Genomic DNA, 24,196 nt, shown 5'->3' with positions numbered 1-24,196 from the left:
TGTGAGGATTATATTCTATATGTGCTTCAAAAGACCCAACTGGAAAGAGACAGGTGTAAAAGTGGATGGCTCACTCCCCACCAATTGTTGAATGGATTATTATAGGGGCTGTCAATATGGTGGAGGGGGGAAGAGATAAAGTGTGTGAGAAAATCTACATTCATGGTCCAAAAGAAAAACAAAATTGGTCCCATTCCAAATCAATGTTGGGAATTTTATGATATGAAACATAAATAGAAACAATTGGATTTGGTTTGCTTGTACACCTGGCTTAACCACCAAAAAAGTTTAGAGAAAAATACAAGTCTGGCTAGCTAGTTCTTCGAAAATAATTGGACTACAATTTGTAAAACCAAGTCTTTGCATTAATATCCTAGGAATGAATTTACACCATCTCAAAATTTTGGAATTTGGTTCATCAGCCATACAAGTAACTAGGTTGGATATCATGGAGGGAGGCAGCAATGCTAAGAATGATTGAATTCCATTGAGGCTTGAGACATATAATTGCTCATGGTCCATAGAAAAGGGAATATCTACAGACACAACTAAGCCAAGTTGAAAAAGTTCTTGAGGACAACCATTTCAACATGGAAAAACAATCTCTAACAGGAAGCCAATAACAAGACAGAGAATTTGAAGGTTATAAGCCCATAGGGGCCAAGGTTAGAGCTAGAGTTAATTGTAACGGAGAAGGGAAAGATGTTGCATAAATGTATTTCCAATAACAAAAAAGGAAGCAATTCTATCAAATCATACTAGTTCTCAAATAACAAGATAGTTCAAAAATATTAGCATAAAATCAAGGAAATCTCCACCACAGCTTCCAGAAATACTTTATTTTCAATGGGGTTCATGTTGGGTGTAGTGAAGGTAGGGATCTCATAAAATGGTGATGCCTAACAAGATTTTAATGTGTGAATAGACCTCCTTGTCTTGCCCCTTTGATAAAGATAAACTAAATGTTCTCGAAGACACAGAAAAAGGTAAATCCCTAAGTTTTGATGGATTACCATTGAATTTTAATTGTTATTGTGGCAAATTGTTGGGATAATCTGTTGAAAATGTGTCCAAAATCCTTGAATGTAGGATATATGGGAAAACATGTTAATGTGGATTTGACTAACCTAATCCCCAAAGTTCCTAGAAAGACGCAGTAGAAGGTTAGTGGCATAGTTAACACATTATGCTGACTTGACTAGGAATCATCAATTTCACTAGACTAGACTACAAATCAAGTCACTTTAACTAGGTCAAATCAGTTTAGTCAAAATCAACCAAATCTAGTCAGCTCTAGTCGAACCTTGGTTGACCGAGTAATTTATAAGAAAACTTAGATAGGTTTGACAAGTCAAACCCAGGTCATAACTCATTTCACATATCAAGTGGCACTGCTTCTACTACCATTTTACTAACAAAAAGAGATAACGAAAGTTGCAATGCAATCTTGATGGTGATGTGCACTATGTTGTCATTTTTGTTAAGAAGAACATTTTTCAATATGAAGCTCATTCTATATAGAGGAACAACAAACTGAAGTTGCAATGACTTTAATAAAGAGAACAACTATCCGAAGTGCTCAGTTAGGCATAGTTTTTAGCTTTTAGGGTTACTCTGAAGTTGTTTACAACATGTTCGGGGTGCTTCAAGTGATGTAGGGTGCATGGTTTATGAATGACCCTTTGTTGTTCCATGATGGACAAATACAATGGAGTCGACTTGCTCTTTGATTGCTAGAGCCTATATGAATGTTTGTGCAGCATTCTTCCTTGCAATGTTGGAGAGCTATGGAGCTTGGTGACTTTCATCACAATAGTCACATGGAGGGTTGCTTGCTTCATTGGAAGGCACCTTGCTTTGGAGGAGCATTGGGCATTTTGGAGGAGAACGTTGAACTCTAGTTCGCATGGGCACACTTGGTTGCTTGCATTTATACTTGACATAGGATACTTGGGTTGAGGGAGTGATCATGTAGGTACAATTGACAACACATGGCTTTTTAGAGGAGTAATGGAGACTTATATGCTTATGGAGGAGATGTGTTGGATGCTTCTAGTGGAACACTCGTGCTTTGGAGCCTTGCTAGATCGTCCTGTATGCTAAAGTTTTGGGCATTTTACAATTAATTGTTCATGATTGTCGCTTTTCCGCACTATAAATCGCTCTGGATAACTTGTTTTATTTAGTCTATGGTTAATTCAAATATAAAGGCACTGGTTTGTAGTCATTTATATCTTGTGATTGTGTCTTATTTCAATCTATCTATCTCAATTGACCGAGACTCGTTTTAATTTCATCAAGTTGTTCATCATTAAAATCTCCTAAAGCCTATGTTCCACAGGTTATCCTCATCTGTTCACCTTAGGGACTACCCCCCATGACTTGTCTAGGAGAGAGTCTAAACGGAGTGAGTAAGGATTAGAGTGACAGCCCTTACTCTAAGCATTGTCGCGGTGCCTAGACACTTCGTGCGACAACATTTTTTGGCGTCGTTTCCAGGGACAGAGTTGTTTGTCCTTGGTCCTCTCATCTCTTCTCATCATTTGATCCTTCCATCTTCATCTCATATCATCTTCCGTGTCTAAGTTAGATTTCTGTCCGGGTGGCAACTCCACTTCCTTCATCTTCTACAATGGCATGTACTAGGAGGAACCCAAGTAGCTTGGCTAATCCTGCTACGGATCCTTAAAGGGCTCTCAGAGCCAGATTACACAAGCTCTCTTCTCGTACACTCCTTGACAATCTCGGCCAGGAAGCTCTCCATGACATCCATTCACTCTTCTTGAATCATCCCGTTCCTGACATCATGGATATCTATCAGCCTCTTAACTTTGCTAACATCCAGGGTTATCCCCATAACCTTCCTAATACTGGTCTAGACAAGCTCCCCGCTTTGCAAGGAAATAATGCAATCATTGTTAAAAATCATTTATATGCTTTTCAGAATTGGTGGGCTAAATTCGCTTTAGCTCAAAATTATGAGGATGTGCAAATAAAATCCTTCGTCTTGACCCTTGAGCAAGATGCTATGGATTGGTTTAGGGATGGGCTTGATCATATCATTGATTCATATGATTCCCTCCTTAATGCTTTTAAAGAGAAATTTGGTGATAAGAAAAAAGATCGATTTCTAGCAAAATCCATTAGCGTCATTAAAAAGAAAGAAAATGAGATGTGTGAAGAATTTAATAGAAGGTTTAATGGTATGGTTAAAGAAATATCCACTGATTATAAACCAAATGAGACAATGCTTCTTGAACACTATCTTGATGCTTTCAATTGTGACACTTCTTATGAACTAAGAAGGTCCAAGCCTGGTGATTACAAGGCTTGTCAAATCACAGCTGAAGAGCTGGAAAAAGATAAGAAGGCTTCTGGCAAATCTAAAGTTCCTGGGCTTGATAGATCTATTGTTAAATTAAAAGAACCTAAAGGAAAGGAAAAGGAATCTGAAGAAGAATCTGTGCAACAATTGCTTAAGAAGTTAGAAAATATGTAGTTAAATCAAGCTAGGATGATTGTTGATCATGCTAAGGAGATAACTGCATTACAGTCTAGGTTGATTCAAATGGAACGAGCTCAACCTAGGGGTCAGAATAATAATAATAATAATCGAAATAATTGGCAAACGAAAGGTCAGTCCAGTGAGCAGAGGCCTCCTCACCCTCTTGAAATGAATAATCTTGTGGAGGATACCCCGCCTTATTGTAGAGCCTGTGATGAGCTTCATGAAGAAGCCACTTCTCCTACTATCAAGAGAATCATGCATCATCAAATGCTTGGGGCAAGCAACCAGATAAATGTGGTTGGTAAAGAATATCATTTATCGCACAAGAATTGGGAAGAGGTCAAGGGAAATAGTCAACCAATCAGACCTTTCACATCTTCATAGAGCATTAATAATTTTGGTCAAGAAACTGATGTCTTCGTTAAGCTTTTTAGTGAGGAGCCTCCTCCTAAGCAAGTTCTTGAAATTGATAAGGACAAGAGGCTAACCTATCAGAGAAGAAGTCAAAATGATAATCAAATGAATTCTCGAAGTCATAACCCCGGATCAGCTTCTGGTATGAATATTGATTTAGGATGTTGGTTTAATAATTCTAAAGTTTTGGTTCCTGTCACTGAAATAGTGAAGATCCCCTCCCCGAAGGCCAAGTTACTAAGTGCTATTGGCAATACCCAGGTGAATGCAACTCAAGAGGAAACTCATGAGGCTTTCTACGAGGATGCTCTTGTGTATTTGCAAAGTATGAAATCTGATAACAAAGGTCATTCTCTTTTTTTCATTACTTTGCTTGTTAATAATTATCAGTTATATAACTGCATGCTTGACTTTGGTGCTTTCGATTGTGTGATGACTAAGAGAGTCATGGAGCAGCTTAACTTAAGGGTATCTAGGCCTTACTACAACATATGTGCCATGGATTCGAAGAAAATTGAAGTCCATGGGTTGATTAAGGACTTACAAGTCCATCTGTTTGTCTACCCTGATATCATGATTGTCATGGACATAGTTGTGGTCAACGTGCCTGATGCTTGGGGTATGCTTTTGTCTAGGAAATGGGCCTCTGATTTAGGTGGAGGCATTCAAATGAATTGGTCATATGCTACGATTCCTTCCCCTAATGGTCAAGGATTAAATTAAATAGAGAACATGAAAGGAGATTCCATGTCGAAGATCCTAAAAGTCCCCACAATGAAATCATAAGTGAACAACCTACCCTAGGGAATCATGCTATCCTGTCTAATTATATCATTCCCTTGGAGGCCAAGTTTGAAGAAAAAGTGGGTAATTTAAAAGATAAGGTTTGGTATTTATACATTAATGGTGCGGCATCTAGGCATGGTAAAGGTGCAGGGATTGTCCTAAAATCTATCCTTGGTCATATTTTCAAATTTGCCTATCGATTAGAATTTGAAGCAACCAACAATGTCGCTGGATATGAAGCCTTCTTGTTGGGTATTGAATTGGCAAAAGCTTTGAAAGTTAAATTGTTAAGTATCAAGAGTGATTTAGACTTAGTTATCATGCAAATTAAAAATAAATTCACATGACAAAATTAGAGATTAAAAAATTATAGGAATGTTCTGTGGGATACCATGGAGTATTTTGATGCCATCAATCTTGAAGCTATCCCAAGGGAGAAAAATTGTTTAGCTGATGAGTTAGATGTTGTTGCTTTTACCATGCAGTTGTCTGATAAATTAATTGAAGATAAAACTAGGACAGATATCATTTTTACACCTTCTATCCCAGATAAATCTGAACATGGGCGGACTTTTGATAATGAAACACGTGTTATTCACTTTCTAAATAATTTGGATAAGTTTCAGGGTTTTCAAGTAAATTCTGCAGAAGACGGATCCAAACGGCTTAATTTTCAGAGAAGGAAGAGTCCTACCATATGCACGATTGAAAATGGCACATCTGAAAAGCAGCCTATAGATTTGCCTGAAAGCAGGCAAATGCTCAGCATGCACTACATTGAACGTATCTGATGCCATGGGGCATCCTTTGTATTGTATTCCTAACCCTACCCCTTTTATTTCAGTATTTTATTTTGTAGGTAGATTTATGTTTTTCATGTTGTTAGACTAGTTAATAAATGAAGAGCTTATATCTTTCCCGTGCTTAAAATTATATGATGATTTTTGGATGGACGCTACTTATGTTATATTGTGTGTTGCATGGATGCAAATTCTAAATTCTCACATTCCTCCGGTGCAGCAACGTGTCCCCAAGTAGAGCCAGATGTTAACCACTACGTGTCAACAACCTGTAGCAGTAAACCCCCTTTTTTCGCAAAAGGGATAGCGTCTAATCGATGTGTCTGTGTCGTCCAACTATCATCATCAGCCTAATCATCATGTTATAATGTAAACCCATTCTGCATGTATATGGTGTAAATAATCTAAGCAGAATTGTGTCATGTATGTAATTGCCTATTTTCTAGTGACGATCTACATTCTGGGAGTTTTTTGTCTCGCCGATCCATTCTTGGATATTCGGCAGAGTCTTCCTTCAGTCTCACCCCTAAGCCGAAATGTATTTTGTCACTGGGATCTTAGGCGAGTCCTAGTGTTGTAGATCGAGTCTATGTAAAAGTGATTTGAGAATAATCCTAACTATTTGGTTAGGTTATTTTATTACAAATTGCTTGGTCTGCTGAATTATATTTGTGTCGCAGAAATGGGTAGTTTGTGAGGGTCTATTACAGATGGGTTTTCCCCCTTATGATGTAAAAAAATGAAAATTATGATGTAAAGTGTCTTGAAAGTTGGAAAAATAATTTATCCCCTCATAGGTTAATTAATTAAATTTTCTGGCCAAAAATTAATTAAAATCCTAAACCATAAATTTAATTAATTCTAGGTCCTAGGCAAATTTAAATTCTCCTAAGCAAAATTCGTCGGTCCTTAAAAATCAAAATTTAAAAGGTCTCGGGACTATGGTAAATTAATTATTTTGCTAAATTTTAAGCCTTTGGTCCCTAGGGATTAAGTCAAAGTCAAATTTTTGAGGAAATTAACTCAAAATTTTTACTTTTGAGTTAATTAAAATGCATTTAATTGAAAAATTCGAATTTCCTCAAGAATTTAATATTTCAACGGACGAGATTAAAAGAAATTTTAATCCTCATCAACAATCGAGATTGCTTTGACGAGGATCACTTGAACTAGTTGTTGGAGGATTTATCTTTAAATAGCAGGTCATTTGTCAGTTGATCCATCCGATTTTTGTGCGTGTGCTAAGCAAAAAGCTCTTGTATAATTTTTTTCTGAATAATAAATAAAGACTTTGGTGTTAATTTTCGTTGGTGTTACTCTTCATGGAAATACTGTAAAATGTGTCATTTTCAAGTGTACACTTTTTTTTAGCCATTGATGATAGCTTTTGAAAGAGTGATTTGAGTACAGGTATCTTGCTCAGTTGTTGGGGTTTAAATGATAATTTAAATTTTGAATGTAATAGAAGGTATCTCTATTTATCTGAATTTTACTATTATTTTCGCGCTCTATTTTGATGATTGGATTGAGCTTTGCAGGAAAATCTCGATTCTAGATCCTCGGGCACTAGGGGAAGTTTTCAGTTGGACCAGCCAACTCTCAATCTGTGTTTTCTAAATATCCCAATCAAATTTGATCCTGGGCTTATCATAAGATTTTTATTGGTGATGCATAAAGGATTTCAAGCTAAGAAAAAAAAAAGTACAAAATTGATAAATTTGGTTGTTGAAAGCCTTAGATTATCAAATCTGGGAACGAAGTTGGACTCACACTCCTCAGATCAGATAGATCTACCATTCGTGAATAGATCTGTAAAACAAAATTATTTTTTCTTGGTTTTCTGACTTGGATTTCTGGGGTTTTATTTGTTTTTTGTATATTTGGATTTTTTGTGTTTTTTGTTTTCAGGTACAGGTTGCAGATCTAAAGGTGAAGTTTGATTTGAAGCTAGATCTAGGCCCGGGAGGGTAAGCTCTGGCCTCAAAATCATTTTTGCATGGATATTATCCAGCCTTTATTGAAGTCCAAGGGTTTTTTTAAATCTATAAATAATTTTACAAGGGTTTCACTGATAAATCTGAAGCCGAATATATCAACTTAATCAGAGTTTCCTGGAGATTTTTCTTCGGTTCTTTGGCTATCATTTTGTCTGTTGCCTGGGGTTTCTACTTTCTTTGCTACAAAATTCGGAATTTTTTGGGCAAATTTGCATAATCTCTTACTGCTATCATAGTGCTTCTTCTTATTTTCCAACGATTTGCTCCTCCCTCTCTCACCTTCGGCCTTCAACTCTCCGCTCATCCTAGCTCAATCCTCCCCTGCTCGCTACCCCCATCAACCTGCAGCGTACTACCTCCCTGTTGTGTCTTTCATTATCCACGTGACTCCCTCCTCCATCAGCCTGCTACCCTTGCTTCCATCTCCTTTCTTCGTCGAGAGCTCTCGCTCCATTTTGAACCCTCCATACCTGCGGCGTCCTTTTACTGCTGCCATCCGCAAGCTCCCACTACAAATCATGACCTCTTCTCTCCATACATGGCTCTGTCTCCTCACTTGCAACCACCGTCGAACTGCTTGAAAGCTCCTCCGAACTCCATCTCCTCCGTCCTTACACCGTCGTCGAACCATTTCAAACCTACAAACAAAAACGACAAACGTGATTTCCCTTTTATGCTTTAGGTTTAGACTTCCATTATTATTTGTCTTTCTATGTTAGCTTAGGTTTGGGTTTTGTAAATTTTAAATTTTAGTTGAATTCATTTTTTTTGGATTTTATTTTTTAATATTTTGATTTTATTTTATTTCGATTTTTTTTTTTAATTTATGATTTTTATTTTTATTTTTTTTTTATTTTTTTTTTTTTATTTACATTCAAAAAATATAAAAAATTCTAAAACTAGAAAATCATAAAAAAAAAAAATTCTAAAATTTTAAAATTAGACCAAAAAAAAAAAATTACAGGGATTTGCACTTTCACATTAAAAATTTTAATGTGGCCTATGGCCCATTAAAATTTTAATTTATTAACCCTTTGATTTATTTTACTTCTTCATTTTTCACATTAAATCAAATTGTCTAAGGAATAATTAAGATGCTAATTTAAATTTCCTTGACATTTTTTGGTTCTAAGTGCAAAATCTTAAATTTTCATAATTTTTCTATGGTTAAGGTGCGATAAATGTTTTAAATCATATTCACTATTGGAAAAAGATTAATTTTGCTAGATCATCTTGTATGCTAAAGTTTTGGGCATTTTACAATTAATTGTTCATGATCGTCGTTTTGCCACACTATAAAATGCTCTAGATAACTTGTTTTATTTAGTCCATGGTTAATTCAAATATAAAGGCCCTGGTCTGTAGTCATTTATATCTTGTGCTTGTCTCTTATTTCAATCTATCTATCTCAATTGACCGAGACTCGCTTTAAATTCATCAAGTTGTTCATCATTAAAATCTCCTAAAGCCTGCGTTCCACAGGTTATAAGGATTAGAGTGACAGCCCTTACTCTGAGCATTGTCGCAGTGCCTAGACACTTTGTGCGACAACAACCTGTATATAATTGATTCTGGTCATACAAAAACCTGATCTCACTAAAAAATATTATAGAAAAATACAATTCAAACGGCAAATATCATAATGAAATAACTAAATTCTACCTCCCTCTAACATTAATAAATTATATTATATGCATATACATAGATAACTACATAAGTGCACACAAAACATACATTCTCTTAACACTTTCTAATGAAAGATGAAACTAAAAACTTGCCTTCATTGTGTCAAGTGGATGCATCAAAGATGTAGAAAGTGCACAGGAGAGGCCTCCAGCTAGTGCTGACTTGAGAACACTTCCCGCTGGAATTACAACAGGTGGGGCTACAGCTACCACAGTTGCAGCCTCAAACCAGAGGCTCCTACATCAACATGACCATCCAAATTAGGATAGCACTGGAGCTCAGCACAAAATAACTTAATCTTTCCTCAGGTACATCTAGCATGTAGATTTTCATAAATAGAGTCATCTGCTGTTTGCTAATTAAACATATTAACTCATGCAAATTAAAAATAGAAGATTCTGCAGCTCAAAGCTTAGTATACAAAATGGGGAAATAAAAAATAAAAAATAAAAAAGAGAAATAATAGCTAATTTCCCACTCCTACAAGCTGAAGCACACCATATGTTAGTAGACTCTGTTGGCAGTAATAATGGGGATAACAGAATCAACAGCAAGTCAGTTGAGTAGACTAAAGACACCTATGATAGTCACCAAATCCTGCAATCATTATGGTAGCACTATCCACCCAGATTCTAAGCAATTTAATCATAACCTCTTAGATTTTAAGTGGCATTCAGTGTGAGCATTGTTGTCTATCATCTCAATCAGCATTTAAAGAAATGCATGCCATGTAAAAGTGGTATTAGGTGGAAAACCTTTTAACTAATTAACAGTGCGGCATGCCCTAACCATTCAATAGATACATCATGCAGCATCTATAATCATTGAGAATGACATCATTGCAATAGGAAAGAGATTTGAAACCACCTATATTTTTCCCACTGAATAATACAAGCATTATATGTCCTTGGGTGGAGTAGATCAAAAGCTCCCTTACTGGACAATGGACCCATTCATAATTCAGTGCTTTATCGGATGTTATTATATAATGCAATTAAGCATGCACGCTTAAGTATTTAGATGTGAATGTGGGCTATATTTACATACAACATCGCGTCACCATGTTCTTAACATATCTAATATCAAGACTTACATACTATGCCATCCTAATAATACCAATCCAAATCAATTTTAAGCAATCCTAATAAAACCAATCCAAATCAATTTTAAGCAAAAGGATCTGATGACCAGTCTCCTTAGCCCATTCTATACTCTTCCATGCCGTCAGGGCTGTATCAAGAACAACTCTGCCCTGAAGAAAACATGTTTGTTCAAGACAAACAATCTGCACTGCTAACTTTTTGACCCTCAAAGCAAGCACTTTGGCAAGAATCTTGTAAGAAACATTCTATAGTATTATAGGTGTCATGCACTAATAGAATCTCTAGCTGAAATTCGAATTCTTAGGAATGAGCATAAGAAAACCTTGATTTTGGAGCTCACCCATTCTTACTGTAGGAAAACCTCCCATGCCATAGCCACAACATGTGTTTCCCAATTACCTTCTCCACATTCTCTTAAAGAATTCTCATGGAAATCCATCCATACCAGGCAATTTGCCATTTTTCATTTTATGACAAGTCTGATTCGTCTTTTAGGACTCCTAAGACTCTTCTGCAACCTCAGTAGTAGTGGTAGTAGTAGCAGCAAAACTAGACATGAAAACTACAAATCATTGATCAACATGATCACTCATGAAACTCATCATTGATTCAGCGCTACTAAAAATGTGATCATCAACAAGAGATACATAAACATCATCTAGCTCAAAATCTTCAGACTTGGATTGCTCAACCTTATAATATGATAGAAATTGAAAAACTTTAACATGCCTAACCAATGATTTTGGTTTGAGTGAAGAGTTCATCTCCTCAACCTTATAATGTGGTAGAAAAAGCTTAGCATGCCTAACCAATTATTTTCCTTTGAGTGAAGGGTACATTTTTGTTAAGGCCATCATAGAGGAATTCAACAATCAATACAACCAACATCAACAAAGTTCAACAATCAATGCCACCAACATCAGGGTACTTAAAGGGCTTCATGCTCTTGATCAAATACCAATCGCATACCCTCATGCATGACAAAATCAAATGGAAACATTGCAAACCCCCAAACCATGAAATCCTAAAAACCATTAAGTCCGCTGAATTTTGAGAGAAATCTAAAATTCTAGTTTTTCCATATGAAATCCATTGAGGTCAAAACTACTCTCAAACATCCTGAGTCATTTCATGGTAATGTTAAAAATTTAAGTAAAAGGATGAAAATTAAGATAAAGGAAATGTCACTTTTAACATTACCATTGATTGTCAGTGTTGCTAGGGTTTAGATGTGTTAGGCAAATGAGATGGGAGGTATGCTTTTCTTAGAGGTATGCTTTTCTTGGAAGCATTGTTTTTGGAGAGAAACAACCCAAGTTTCCCTCAAAATTGCTTCAAAACTCCCGAAACCACATTTTGTGGGGTTCGCAGCGACCCTGGCAATAAGCAGTCGGTTTATGACGAACCTAGCCAAATTATGGGAAAACTAGCTGGTTCTGTCATAAACTGGTTGGTTTATAGCCAGTTAGACCCATGTTTCCATTTTAAAGATTTTCATTCATGTTTCCAAACACTAAGCTTTAGAATATAGAGAGAAGACAACATATGATCAAAGTAGGCTCATGAATATATCCATTATATCAAAATGGCACCCAGTGCACTGTCCAATACAAAGTTCATACTTAGCTACCAATGCCAGGATTCTTTTCTACTTCAGCGCAAGGGCAATCACTAGACTGCAACAACAATAATACCAATTCTCTGCAACCAATCATAGCTTCCCAAATAATAAGCCAATGAATTGATCAACAGATGTCTTCAAATTTGTGCCTTTGCTACAAGCGGCATGTCTCATGCTTCTACATAGACTGCTGGAGATGATTTCAAGAAATCTTCCCCTAATGAAGTCTCAAAACCCTTGATTTTGTTTTGGTCAAGCTCCAAAACAATCAAACGTAAATATGTATCTATTAGTCCATTGCCAAAACGTTTGCCTTTTTAAAAACATTGTATGGCTCAATGCATTGTTTCAGTTTTCTAATTCATGCCACTAGGATAACCATACTTCAGCCTTGTAATTTTCAAAACTTTCTCACAGTGATAGATTACTTTAGGGCTATAAATATGCAATAAACAACAACCCAACCGTTGATATGTAGGAGGCGGAACAACTTTTGACAAATGTGCTTCAGGATCTTTTTCAAAGAGTCGAGCCGACCGGGTTGTTACCGAGCCCGCAGAGTTGTTATCAAGCTGGCCAAGTTGTTACCGAGTCAGCCGAGTCGATGACTAGCTCAGCCGGCTCAATAACAACCCAGCCAGTCGTTCCGTTTCGGGCACCGAGCCGACCCGGCCAGGCATTGGCTCGAACTGGCTCGGTCGAGTCAGAGTCGCCTCGGCCGTTTTTTAAAACATTGGTCAGAACTTATCAAGAGAGACATTGGTCTTTAAGACAAGTATCATCCTTAAGTTTAGCAAACCTTCAAAAAAAAGTTTCTAGTGTTGATTCAAACACCAATTCTTTGCAACTTAACCGTTCATTAATGAGATACTAAGCCACCCATCATTGTTTGACTACTCAAAGGAAGATCATTAGACATATGTCAGTGCCTTTAAACATTTTACATATTTTGGATTTACAATTTTCGTTCCTCTTATAATAGAGAATATATATCATATTAGTAAGGTCGGCTTCAATGCATTTCGACTATAGGTCTTTTATCTATAGAAAGGGGTTCATCAACTATTAACAAAAAAATCAATCTCGAATCACGCTTCATAAATGCAAATCATAGTAACCACAACAATATCAGACTTCCGGTCTACCAAAAGGATTATTATCATGTTCCAATAATTGATCTTCTTATACTCATCAAATATATGCCTTGAAGATTGCTTTGAACTTCAGACTTTTCCTTCACTTTAGGAGAACAACATTTTCAAATGATAATGCTTTACAAAGGTCAAAATGTAGTAAGATTGAACCGGAGATTTCTTTCCTCTGAGGAGTAATGTCGACTTCTTACAGTGTGATTCGTTAAGCATATAGCAATCTCCATTTAATGTATGGAAAAATTCTCGATATCATAGAGTTGAGCATGGATTAGCAGTACCATTTCAAATGCCACTTGGATACAAAGATGAGCCTCAATACAGACTTCATATATTGAACATTTCACAATAACCATGGAATTCATAGTTCATCTTTGGAGTGTTTAATATTCGCACTTAATAATTCAGCACATTCTTGGTTGTAGGATTGTTTTATAATTCATCATTAAGTACTCTTGTCATAATAAGTGATCATAACTCAAGTACTTAAACAGTTAAACAATCTCAACTCAAGGTTCACTCACATCCTTTGCATAAGCATCTCGGGCCTAGTTGCATTAATAATTTTACCTCCAAGCATAAGCTTGGTTGATAGACATCTAGGGTCACCCTTCTCATCTAGCTTGAGGGGCTTAGCAACTCTTCGGCGGTTAACGTGATGACCTTGCAATCGTCAGAGCCACAGTCTCTGCAGCGTCGGAGGCATCAGGTGATAAGAGTCTAACAGAAGGTATCATTAATCAAGCCTTTTCTTGCTTCCTATTGGCATCCTTCACACAACCTACCTTGGAGCTTAGCTTCAAAATAGTTAAGGGAAGGTCATACTTAGATTAGGCATTTAAGTAGAAAGTAACCAAGATCTTTGCATCACACCTAGGTCTTAGGATTTGCATTGCATATAGGCCAGTGAAGCATCTAAGCAGCAACTGTCCATCTGGTTACTTGGTCATAATTTAATAATAAGCAAGAGTTTTGACTCCATAAGGCACTAGTCTCATATTTGAATTTAATCTAATTCTTAAGATCTTGCTAAATTTAACCAGGTAGCTAGGCCACTCAACTATGTCTCTTGGACTTGTTGGATACCAACTTGTCCCTCGCTTTCACATTTCCAGAGGGACTACCCCCCATAGCCTGTTGTGGGAGACAGCTAGAACGGAGAGGACGGAGATCAGGGTGATAGCCCCCGACCTGAGTCATTGTTGCAATCCCTGTACAATCTAATTCACAACATTTTATGGTGCCGTTGTCGAGGACAAGTTTCTTGTTGCTGACATTTGCGACATTCTTCTTAATCTTCAAAATCTTCTAATCATCTTAAGCTAGCAATTCCACAACATTTTTTGGCACCTTTCTTTCATCATCTTTCATCGCCTTATCTTTTCTCTTCTCACTAATCCTTTCGCCTTGTTTATCTGCACCTCTACCACCTAGACATTCCGGTTGGTTTCTTGTTTGGGTGACGACTCCACTTTTCATCCGTTTTTCTCAGACAGGAAGCTCTACTTGATATCCATCTGCTTGATCCTTAACTAACTTTTCGGTTTTTTTCCTTTTTGAATCCTGAAGCTAGATTCATGTTCAAGTGGCGACGCCACTTGTTTCATTTCTTATAGGAATTTTTGCGAGGAGCTCTCTTCTTGTGGATCTTTTGTTTTTCTTGAACAAGTATCTCTCCCTCTGACATCCATTAGCTTCATTTTCCCTTAAGCAAGTCATCATGGGTGACATGTTCGCCCCTTGTTGTTTTACTAACACTTGATGTTATCCTCATGACCTTTCAGAAAAAGAATATGGGATTTAGGAATTAACAAAAGTCATTAAAATTATGAGATATGAGCAAAGAAATCAATTCATTGATATAGAGAATCGAATGAAGAAGTTGCAAGAGAATGAGTTGGAACATGATAATGATAAAGAAGTGCCACATTGTAGACCTTGTGACCACTTTCATGATGAATCCATTTGTGCCTTTGCAATCAAAATATGAGATAGTGGAAAGGCAGGAACAAGTGATCAGGGGGATTTTATCAGGAAATTAACTCAACCACTTAGAGACATGCAATTCAATCAAGCTCAGTGGATGAGAACTATGGAGCTTAAACAAGAGAAATTGTTAGCAGATCACTCCAAGGAAATGAAATCCCTTCACATTGGCTGGATGGCTATTGAGAAAAAGCATGTTGAAGAGCTAAGCTCCATAAAAGAAAATCATAAGAAAGAAATAAGCTCTATTCAAGACAGGGAGGCCAGTCTTCAGAACAGATTATTAGCCATAGAAGAGCAGCATGTTGAGGATCTGAAAACCATGGAAATTAATCATTCTAATCAAATGGTCACCATGCAAAGTTATCTGGTCACCGTGGAAACAAATCATAAGGAAGAAATTGATTCTATTCAAGTAAATCATAATAAAGTAAAAAAGGACATGGAAATCGGTTTTCAAAGCAGGTTATTAGCTATGGAAGAAAAACATGACGAGGAGCTAAAGGTCATGAAAATTAATCACTCCAATCAAGTAACCACCATTGAGGAAAAGTGTACTCAAGAGATGGAAGCTATGATGTCCAATATGCAAAATCACTTGATTAGCATGAAAGCAGTTAATGACAAAGTAATACAAGATATGGAGGTTGGTCAGATATGCCTTCAGAATAAGTTGTTGATCATGGAGGAAAGCCATTCCAAAGAAATCAGTGCTATAAAGGTTGAACACTCTAACCAAATGGACGCCATCAAAATTGAAAAGAACACTCCTCAAAATAAGCTACAAATGATGGAAAAGATACAGGTTTCGAGACTTCAGCTCAGACCGAAGGATCCTGGGTGCAAGCACAAAGGGTTTTTCACGACTCACAGATCTCCCAGTCCGCCAAAATAGTTCTTATCTCATTACAAGAAGGTCAATTGCACCATTCAAGACTAGTCAATTGGAAGTGCCATGGTTGAAAAGGAAAATTGGAAAGATCAAGCCTATGTATCTCCATTAACAAAATATATCCAAGATAGAATTGGGCATGCCTCAGATTTTTCATCCGAGCAGTTTCGAGATCAAGACGGAAAATCTACGTGAGCCCCATTATTAGCGTCATTGTCTGCCGGAAACAAAAATAAAAAGCAAAAAAGAAGAAGAAAGAGGTTTGATGCATCTGATGGCAGAGAGCATCTTGATATTCGAAAAAGTCAAAGTCCTAGTATATTCAGAATTCAGTGTGGCACATTTGAGAAGCAACCCACAGATCACCCTGAAAGTGGGCAGATGCTCAATATGCACTATCTCGAAGACGTCTGATGCCATGGGGCATCCTTTGTATAGTATCTCTAACCCTACTCCTTTTCATTTATGTAGTTAGCTAGTTTTATTTCAAGCATTTAAGTTATATTTCCCAGTTTGTTAGAGTAAAATTTCTCTATTCCAGCGAATGTTCTATGTATGCATGATGATTTTGAATGGATATCTATTTGATGGACCTCTGTTTTCTTAGATGTAGGATTTTGGGATTCTCACGTTACTTCATGGAAGCAACGTGTCCCCATATGGAGTCAGATGTTGCACACATTTTGTCAAAGTTCCAAGGAAGCAAGTGTACCAATTTCTTCAAAGATCGAGATCATCAGCCATCAGCGATTGTGTCATTGTAAACCCATTCTACAATTTTTTCATGTAAATGATGCTGGTAAGACCATATATGTATGTAACAACCTAAGTAAGCCTATTATTTTGGTGATGAATTTCATCATCGAAGGTTTTTCATCTCACTGATTCATCTATGTTTCTAAACACGAATGATTGGCAGATTTTTTCCCTCCAACCTCACCCCAAAGCTAGGTTGGAATTTATCGTCAAAACCTTAAGTGAGTCCTAGTGTTTTAGTAGAGTCTTATGTAAAAGTGATTTGTGAATAATTTAAGCTAGTTGGCTAAATTATTTTATTACAAATCACTTGGTCTACTAGATCATGTTGTGTCGCAAAATTGGGTAATTAATTGAGGGTCTGTAACGAATGGGTATTCCCCCTTTGAGGGTTGAATTAAATTCTCCAAGTGGAAAAATTCGTGGGTCTCAAAGAAATGAATTTTTGGAGATCTCCCACAAAGGAAATATTGGAAATTTCAAGAAAAATTGGACCCTTGGGCCTTGATGGTCAAGTCAAATTCAATTATTTGAGGAAATTAGCTCAAAATAATTATTTTTGAGCTAATAAAAAGGGGATTTAATGAGAAATTAGAAAATTCCTCCAAAATAATTATTTCAACGGCAGAAATAAAAAGGTCATCAAAGATTTATCAATGGTTGAGAATATTTTGATGGGGATCAAGCCAACTAGCCATTATTTTCCACCTGGAGGATTTATCTATAAATTAGAGGTCATTTGTATCTCAAGCGATTGGATTTTGGCTAATGTAACTTTGAAAAGTTGATGTAAACTATTGCTCCGTTGGGAACATTCGAATAATCATAATAAAGACTTTGGGCTGCAGTTCATGGTGTCTCTGATCTATTGATTTGTGGTATGTGTTGGGTACGAGCATTCCTATATTGTGTTTTATAATTTATTGAATCATAGTTGAGGGCTTATCTTAGGTGATCCGATTCACTGTATGTTCTAATGGTTTTATTTTTGAGAAAAATATATAGTGTTTGATGGTTCCCCAACCCTTGGACTCCAAGTTCACAAACTGTGGGCATAGGTTGACTATGCTTGGATCCTAAATATATTTATGGTTTTCTAACTTCGCTAAGGTTGTGGATTTTGCATCCATCTTTCGAAAATACATTTAGCTATTATCAAGGATTTACAAAAAAAAAAAAAAAAAACTCAAAATTTTTTCAAGCATTCTACACATGTATATTTTGTAAATATATTTATATAATAGAATTTTTTTGTGAAGTAATTTATTTCTAACACTTGTTTGCAACAGGGGTTTTCGGATTTTGAGATTTCTTTTGAATTTTCTTATATATTTGGGTTTTGGGCTCTTGTAATTTTACTTGTGTAGGTAAATTCCAAGCTAGATCTGAAGATTTTTCAAGGGTTTCAAAGGTTTCAAGCCTTCAGGTATTTTCGCAAGGGTTTCTAGAGGTGGATCTAGGCCTAGGAAGGAAAGATCCACCATCTTTTCCCTTCTAAACTCAACACTCAAGCACAAGAGGAAGACGTCTAGCCATTTTTGGAGGTGATCTCGTGACATTTTTGGCAAATCTCAAAATTTCAAGCAAATATTGGTGTTTTGAAGGGCATCCGAATTTGTTTAGGCCTTTTTAGGCCTGAGCGTGGCCCTTTCCATGCTTGTCGTCACCCTTCAAGGCCTGCAAGCCTATTTGCAGGCCTGTTCTGGCCTTGTATCCTTCTTGGCTCCTCCTCCTCCTTTCCCTTCCTCTGTGGTTGGCCTGCTAAGGCTCCTCCTGCCCTCGCCTTGCCTTTCTGTAAGGCTTTCTCCCCTCTGCCGTGAGCATTCTCCTCTCTGCAGCCCACCCTTTCCCTCTTCCTACCCTTCGTCCTATTCATCCTTCCCTACCTGCCCCTTCTTCTACTCTGTCCCTGCCTCCTCTGTCCATTTACTTCCTTGCAGCAGCCCCTACTTCCCTCCCCCGAGCCTTCCGCTGCCCTCAATCTCCTCTCGGCTAGCCCTCTCCTAAACTCTGCCGCAAGCCCTACAGGGATTTTTCTCCCTTACCGTCGTACTAAGAAAGCCCTCAGCCCCCTGCCGTCAAGCCTTCGGCCTCTTATTTGACTGCCGATAGCCCATCTGGCCTTGTAGCCCCTCTTTTCCTGGCCTTACCTAAGCTGACAGAGATTTCTGGGCAGTAAAAATTTGTTTTGCAAGGTTTGTGAAGGCATCAATTCATTTGCAGGCACACAAAGCAAGTCCTCAAGTAATCAACTAGGCTACAAGCCTTTGGGGTTTGCCTCTCACACTTTTGTTACTGCATCAAGTCATTACACAGTCCATTAGTTAACATAGCATCTCAGAGTTGCAGAAGTAGTCACTGTTTTACATTGGTAAGGGAGGGCTTTCGTTTTCTGTTCTTGACCTCTCTTTGGCGATTTTTATATGGTTGCATCATAGCATCAATTGGCATTTTGCATTCAGTCCTTGCTCTAACAGTTGCATTATTGTTTACAAATTGGGTTTGCCTCACTTCATGAATTTTGGATGACTGCCATGTTGTTTGGAAAAGTATTTCAAGGTATGATATAACATAGCAGTGATCACATTATTAACTAGCAAAGTGTCTAACATGTGAATAGATCATCTTTTGCTATTTGGGCATATGTTGCTGGGTTTGCTTCATGAATGTTACACCCCCTCTGGGACAGCATAGTAAGAGTTGATCTACCTCTGTCCTATAAGGCATTCATCTTTTGGCTCATCTTGCATATACATTGGCAAAATGATTTGGTCTCCATCATATTAATTGCAGATCATTTGGGACAGTTTAATAAACTTGGTACAAGAATAACTCATAATTAATTCACTGCTGTCATAATTTTTCTTGTGCCTCACTGAATTATCGCAAGAGCATAAGTTGCGAATTGAAGAAGATAACTAGCATCACAGTGAGTTCATTGTTGGGCTTTTGTCACATTGCTTTTATTCTCTTACAAAGGCATTAACACATTCTTGTCTTGTATGATCCCAAGGAGTTTCAGAATAATTCACTCTCTAAAGCACATTGATAATTAAATTCCATAATCTCACCATTTTGTTAAATAATTGTTCAATTAAGCTACTGACCACACGTTAGTAGTAAAGATCTTGAGGACGTTGCTGATCTAATCATATATCTCTTAAATAATTGTGGGCATTGAAAAGTCTAATTGCAACTTTTGTCATTGTCTTGGTGAGTTCATTGATAGTATTGTTTCATCTTTTATCAAGCATCTTATTTTACATTCCTTGCGTTTCGAAGACTAATGGTCTCCATCACTCTACTTGGTATAAGAGCCTTGGCATAACTATCATCCTTGTTTCATTGCTAATCTCTTGTGTTAAATGATAGCTTTACATTCACAGTTCAAGATCGTATGATCCTCAAGTCTTCTTGCTTCAATTTGAAAATCTATTAAGTTGAATGGCCTTTCCTAATTCAAAATAAAGAACATTGGTTTTGTTGTCTAATAATCATTGGCTAAACATTCATTGGTTAAGCATCTTGTGGAATAAAAGTTCATCTTTGGAGTGTTTAATATTGACACTTAATAATCGGCACATTCTTGGTTGTAGGATTGTTTTATAATTCATCATTAAGTACTCTTGATATAATAAGTGATCATAACTCAAGTACTTAAACAATTAAACAATTTCAACTCAAGGTTCACTCACATCCTTTGCATAAGCATCCTAGGCCTAGTTGCATTAATAATTTTACCTCCAAGCATAAGCTTGGTTGATACACATCTAGAGCCACCCTTCTCACCTAGCTTGAGGGGCTTGGCAACTCTTCAGTGGTTAACACGGTGACCTTGCAGTCGTCAGAGCCACAGTCCCTGTAACGCCAAAGGCATCAGGTGATAAGAGCCTAATAGAAGGTATTGTTAATCAAGCCTTTGCTTGCTTCCTGTTGGCCTCCTTCCCACAACCTACCTTGGAGCCTAGCTTCAAAACAATTAAGTGAAGGTCATACTTAGATTAGGCATTTAAATAAAAAGTAACCAAGATCTTGGCATCACACCTAGATCTTAGGATTTGCATTGCATATAGGTTAGTGATGCATCTAAGCAGCAGTTGTCCATCTGATTACTTCGTCTTAATTTAATAATAAGCAAGAGTTTTGACTCCATGAGGCATTGGTCTCATATTTGAATTTAATCTAATTCACTCAACTGTGTCTCCCTGACTTGTTGGATACCAACTTGTCCCTTGCCTTCACATTTCCATAGGGACCCCCCTGAGGTCGAGGATCATGGTGACATCCCCCAACCTGAGTCGTTGTCACAGTGCCTTTACAATCTGAGCGACAACAGGACCTTTGCCATAGATAGCGTACACAGGTTCAGATCTTATCACTCTTCCATAGAGATAATTCGGATGTCTTAAGTCAAACGGTTTCAACACAGAGATTGATTAGAGGACTTGATTTATAGTAATCTTTTAAACTAAGACTACTTTAACCTTTGCAATCTTCCTTATAGGCCTTCGCATAAGAGCAGCCACGGAGTTCGCATAAAGGAGACGTTACAGCACTCACATGAAGGAGCGAAAGAGCTTGCATAACACATATTTTCGATCCTCAGTAACTTGGATATCCATAACGTGCCTCAGGAGATTTGAAAAAAATACTAGGCCATAAGAATTTGAGCCTAGGATTTCGCATAAGCCTCATGAAAGAGTCTTTGAAAACTTCGCATAAGATTATGATGCTTCTCATCCCAAATTGCTCTTCAACCTGGCTCTGATACCATGTTGATATTTCTAGGGCAAACAAGCTAGAACAAATTTTCTTCAATAGAAAACTACTTCCAATGATTAGTTAGCATTAATTCCACATAGCATTCATTCAATATCATTAAGTAGTTATATAGAAGAAAATGCCAACCATTTAAACATGAAAGAGGAGTTAAATAACCATGAGACAATGAGACAAAAGACACAAAGATTTAGGCCTGAGGCCAGGATAAAACCCATAAGGGGAAAACCCAGAAACATTTCGAGAGAGAATTCAATGTTCATCAATACATCAAAAATAACAATATCAAGAGGACAACCAAACCAGTAACCAAGATCAATTGCCAAGCCCTCCTTCTCCTTCTGATTTCGGCCCTTTTCTTCCTTCTACGTTGGAACAGAGATCATCATGAAAGAAGTCGATGTGTCCAAATGTGGAGAGGTGGTCTCCTTTATATAGTATTTCAAGGGGGGTCAAATGGGTGCCTTTTAGGGGCCCAACCAACTTCGGCACGGAGCTTGACTTTGAGTATTTTAGGAGGCAAAAGATCAAAATTCAAATCCAATTTCTTCAGGATGAAACTACTGACCATCGCTACCGTATTTCCAACATTCATTGACCAAGTTTCTATTCCTGTTTTTGGACATTGATCAAGGGTTGACCATATGTCAAACCCTGTAGTTTGACTGAAGTTTGACAAAGAAAAAATAGACCGCATTTCGGCCCTTTGACCAGACAATGACTTGTAAGCAGATTGTTGACTCTCTCTCCCCTTTGACTATGTTTGACTTGGAAATTAATGTGTTCAATGGTTGACCTTTGACTAGTATATTCTAATGTACAAATTGGATTGAATTGGACATTCTCTCATAAGGAAAGATTACTAGGTTTTCCCCCTTGTGGGGTTTTGTCCCAAGAAAAATTTGGTGTCTCTTACATCAATGTTTCATTCTGATCTTTGTTGCTCTACTGAATTTAAATGGTTGAAATTTTCTAACTACTTGATGATTGGAATGTTCCAAGAAGTTAAAAATGTATCATTGGAAGTAGTTATCAGAGAGAAAAATGTTCTAGTCTCTTTGCAACTAGAAAAGCAACACTTCCCTTGCTCGATGTCTCTCTTGAAAATTGATATGTCCCATGACTTGCCTTTTAAGGTTGATTTGGTCCTTTTACTGCATTAGAGATGTCTTTTTGCCTTTTTACTTGTTTATTTGATTATTTATTAAGTAATTTGAGCTTTTCCTTCATTGACTTGCTCCAACGGTCACTTCGATTGACTTGAAAGGCTCTCCTAGGCCTCACACATGTGGCCAACCCCTTAGAAAGATGGCTCCAAGTGTGGATCTCCAACACCTTGCTAAATTTTCCAATTATGGACCATGGGTGGTCTTGCGAAAAAAATTTAGATGCCTTCTAATATTTTGCATGCCTCATTTGATCAAGACTTGACCTCATTTTGCATCAAAATAGCCTACATGCGCTACAAAAGGAGAACAACCCTCTTTGACTATCACTTTGTTGCTTTGACATCTTTTGAAAAATTCCACATGGCATGGCAAGAATAACATATGTTGAGCAATCAAAGCCTTTGTTGACCTTTGACCCCTAAGATCCTGTGCATTGGGATCTGCATACTACCTTGGGAAACATGAAACACTAGAAAATGTAAGACTTCCATGTTGAAGAACTAAAGCACGAAGAATGTACCATGGCTAAAGAATGCATACATACTCAATAAAACAACCATGTGGGAAAGACATAGGTGCATACGAGACATGGGTTGAACTAGCCCTAGAATGTGCAAACATCACTACAAAACCAAAGGTTCCTCTAAACCAAGAGTCCCAAAAGATCCAGCCTAAGTCCTTCAATCCTATAGGATGAAAAGAGTTGAGAGTAGGATACCATAATACATAGCCTACAAGGATTTTGACTTGCATTCTTTGGGCTTACAATGGTGCTGCTAAAATGAAAATGTACATATATGTAATCTTGCTAAAATGAGGGGTGAATTTGAGGACTTTGCATCCAGGGAATCACACGAGCCTATTCCAGTGACAAAGGATGAGGAGCAAGAAGCTTTGAAGGTTGAGCCAGGATCATCCATGACACTTGTTGACCACTCAAGTGTCAACTACCCCATGAGAAAAGTACATTTTAGAGTTTTCCATCATGTTCAGATTAGTTAAAATTTTCAAACGTCATCATCATCATGCAGCTTTTGGTCATCATGTTGTAATCCAAATTCCGCAGCTCTACGAGGTCATGATGTAAAAATGATTCTAGTCTTATTAATATAAAGCCATGTAACACATCAAGGAATTTTAAGATTTTTTCTACCAAGTTTTCACTCTAGGGAGTTTTTCCTTAGCTGATTATTTGTGTTTCTCAACTCTAAATAATTAGTTAAGTTTTTCTCCCACACATTCCCCAAAGCTAGAGTGAGGCTTGATGGTAAGGTCTTAGGTGAGTCCTAGTGTATAGAGTAGATGTAAATTACCATACTAGATCATGTCTAAAGTTTCTCAGAATTTGGTTGTGTCTGGGGGTTAGTTTTTAATTTGTCAAAATTTCCCTACTAAACAAAATTTTTATGTAATATTTGATGTAAAATGTAAGAAGTGTTGTCTATAGAAGTTGTAGGAGTAATGAGTACTCAAAATTACACCTCGACGCCTCAACTTTCTATCTAGACACACTTCGAGGGTGGCAAATTATGTTTATACTCCTCTAGA

At 37.2% G+C, this 24,196-nt stretch overlaps 1 protein-coding gene across 1 annotated transcript in view; it reads right to left on the bottom strand.

Annotated features, from left to right (window-relative positions):
- SAMTL (mitochondrial substrate carrier family protein) overlaps positions 1-24,196 on the bottom strand; it is a 258,027-nt gene that overhangs the window by 151,135 nt on the left and 82,696 nt on the right. The window contains exon 3 of the mRNA XM_089416583.1: positions 9,284-9,428. Within this exon, the coding sequence (XP_089272709.1) occupies positions 9,284-9,428 (145 nt within the window). The remainder of the gene's footprint in view (positions 1-9,283; positions 9,429-24,196) is intronic.

This window comes from Pinus tabuliformis, chromosome 3_2 (assembly GCF_031772625.1).
Source record: "Pinus tabuliformis cultivar Carrire ecotype Pingquan chromosome 3_2, CPIR1, whole genome shotgun sequence".
Taxonomy (NCBI): domain Eukaryota; kingdom Viridiplantae; phylum Streptophyta; class Pinopsida; order Pinales; family Pinaceae; genus Pinus; species Pinus tabuliformis.
Note: the sequence above shows the minus strand (reverse complement) of the source record. Positions and strands in the feature narration are given on the sequence as shown.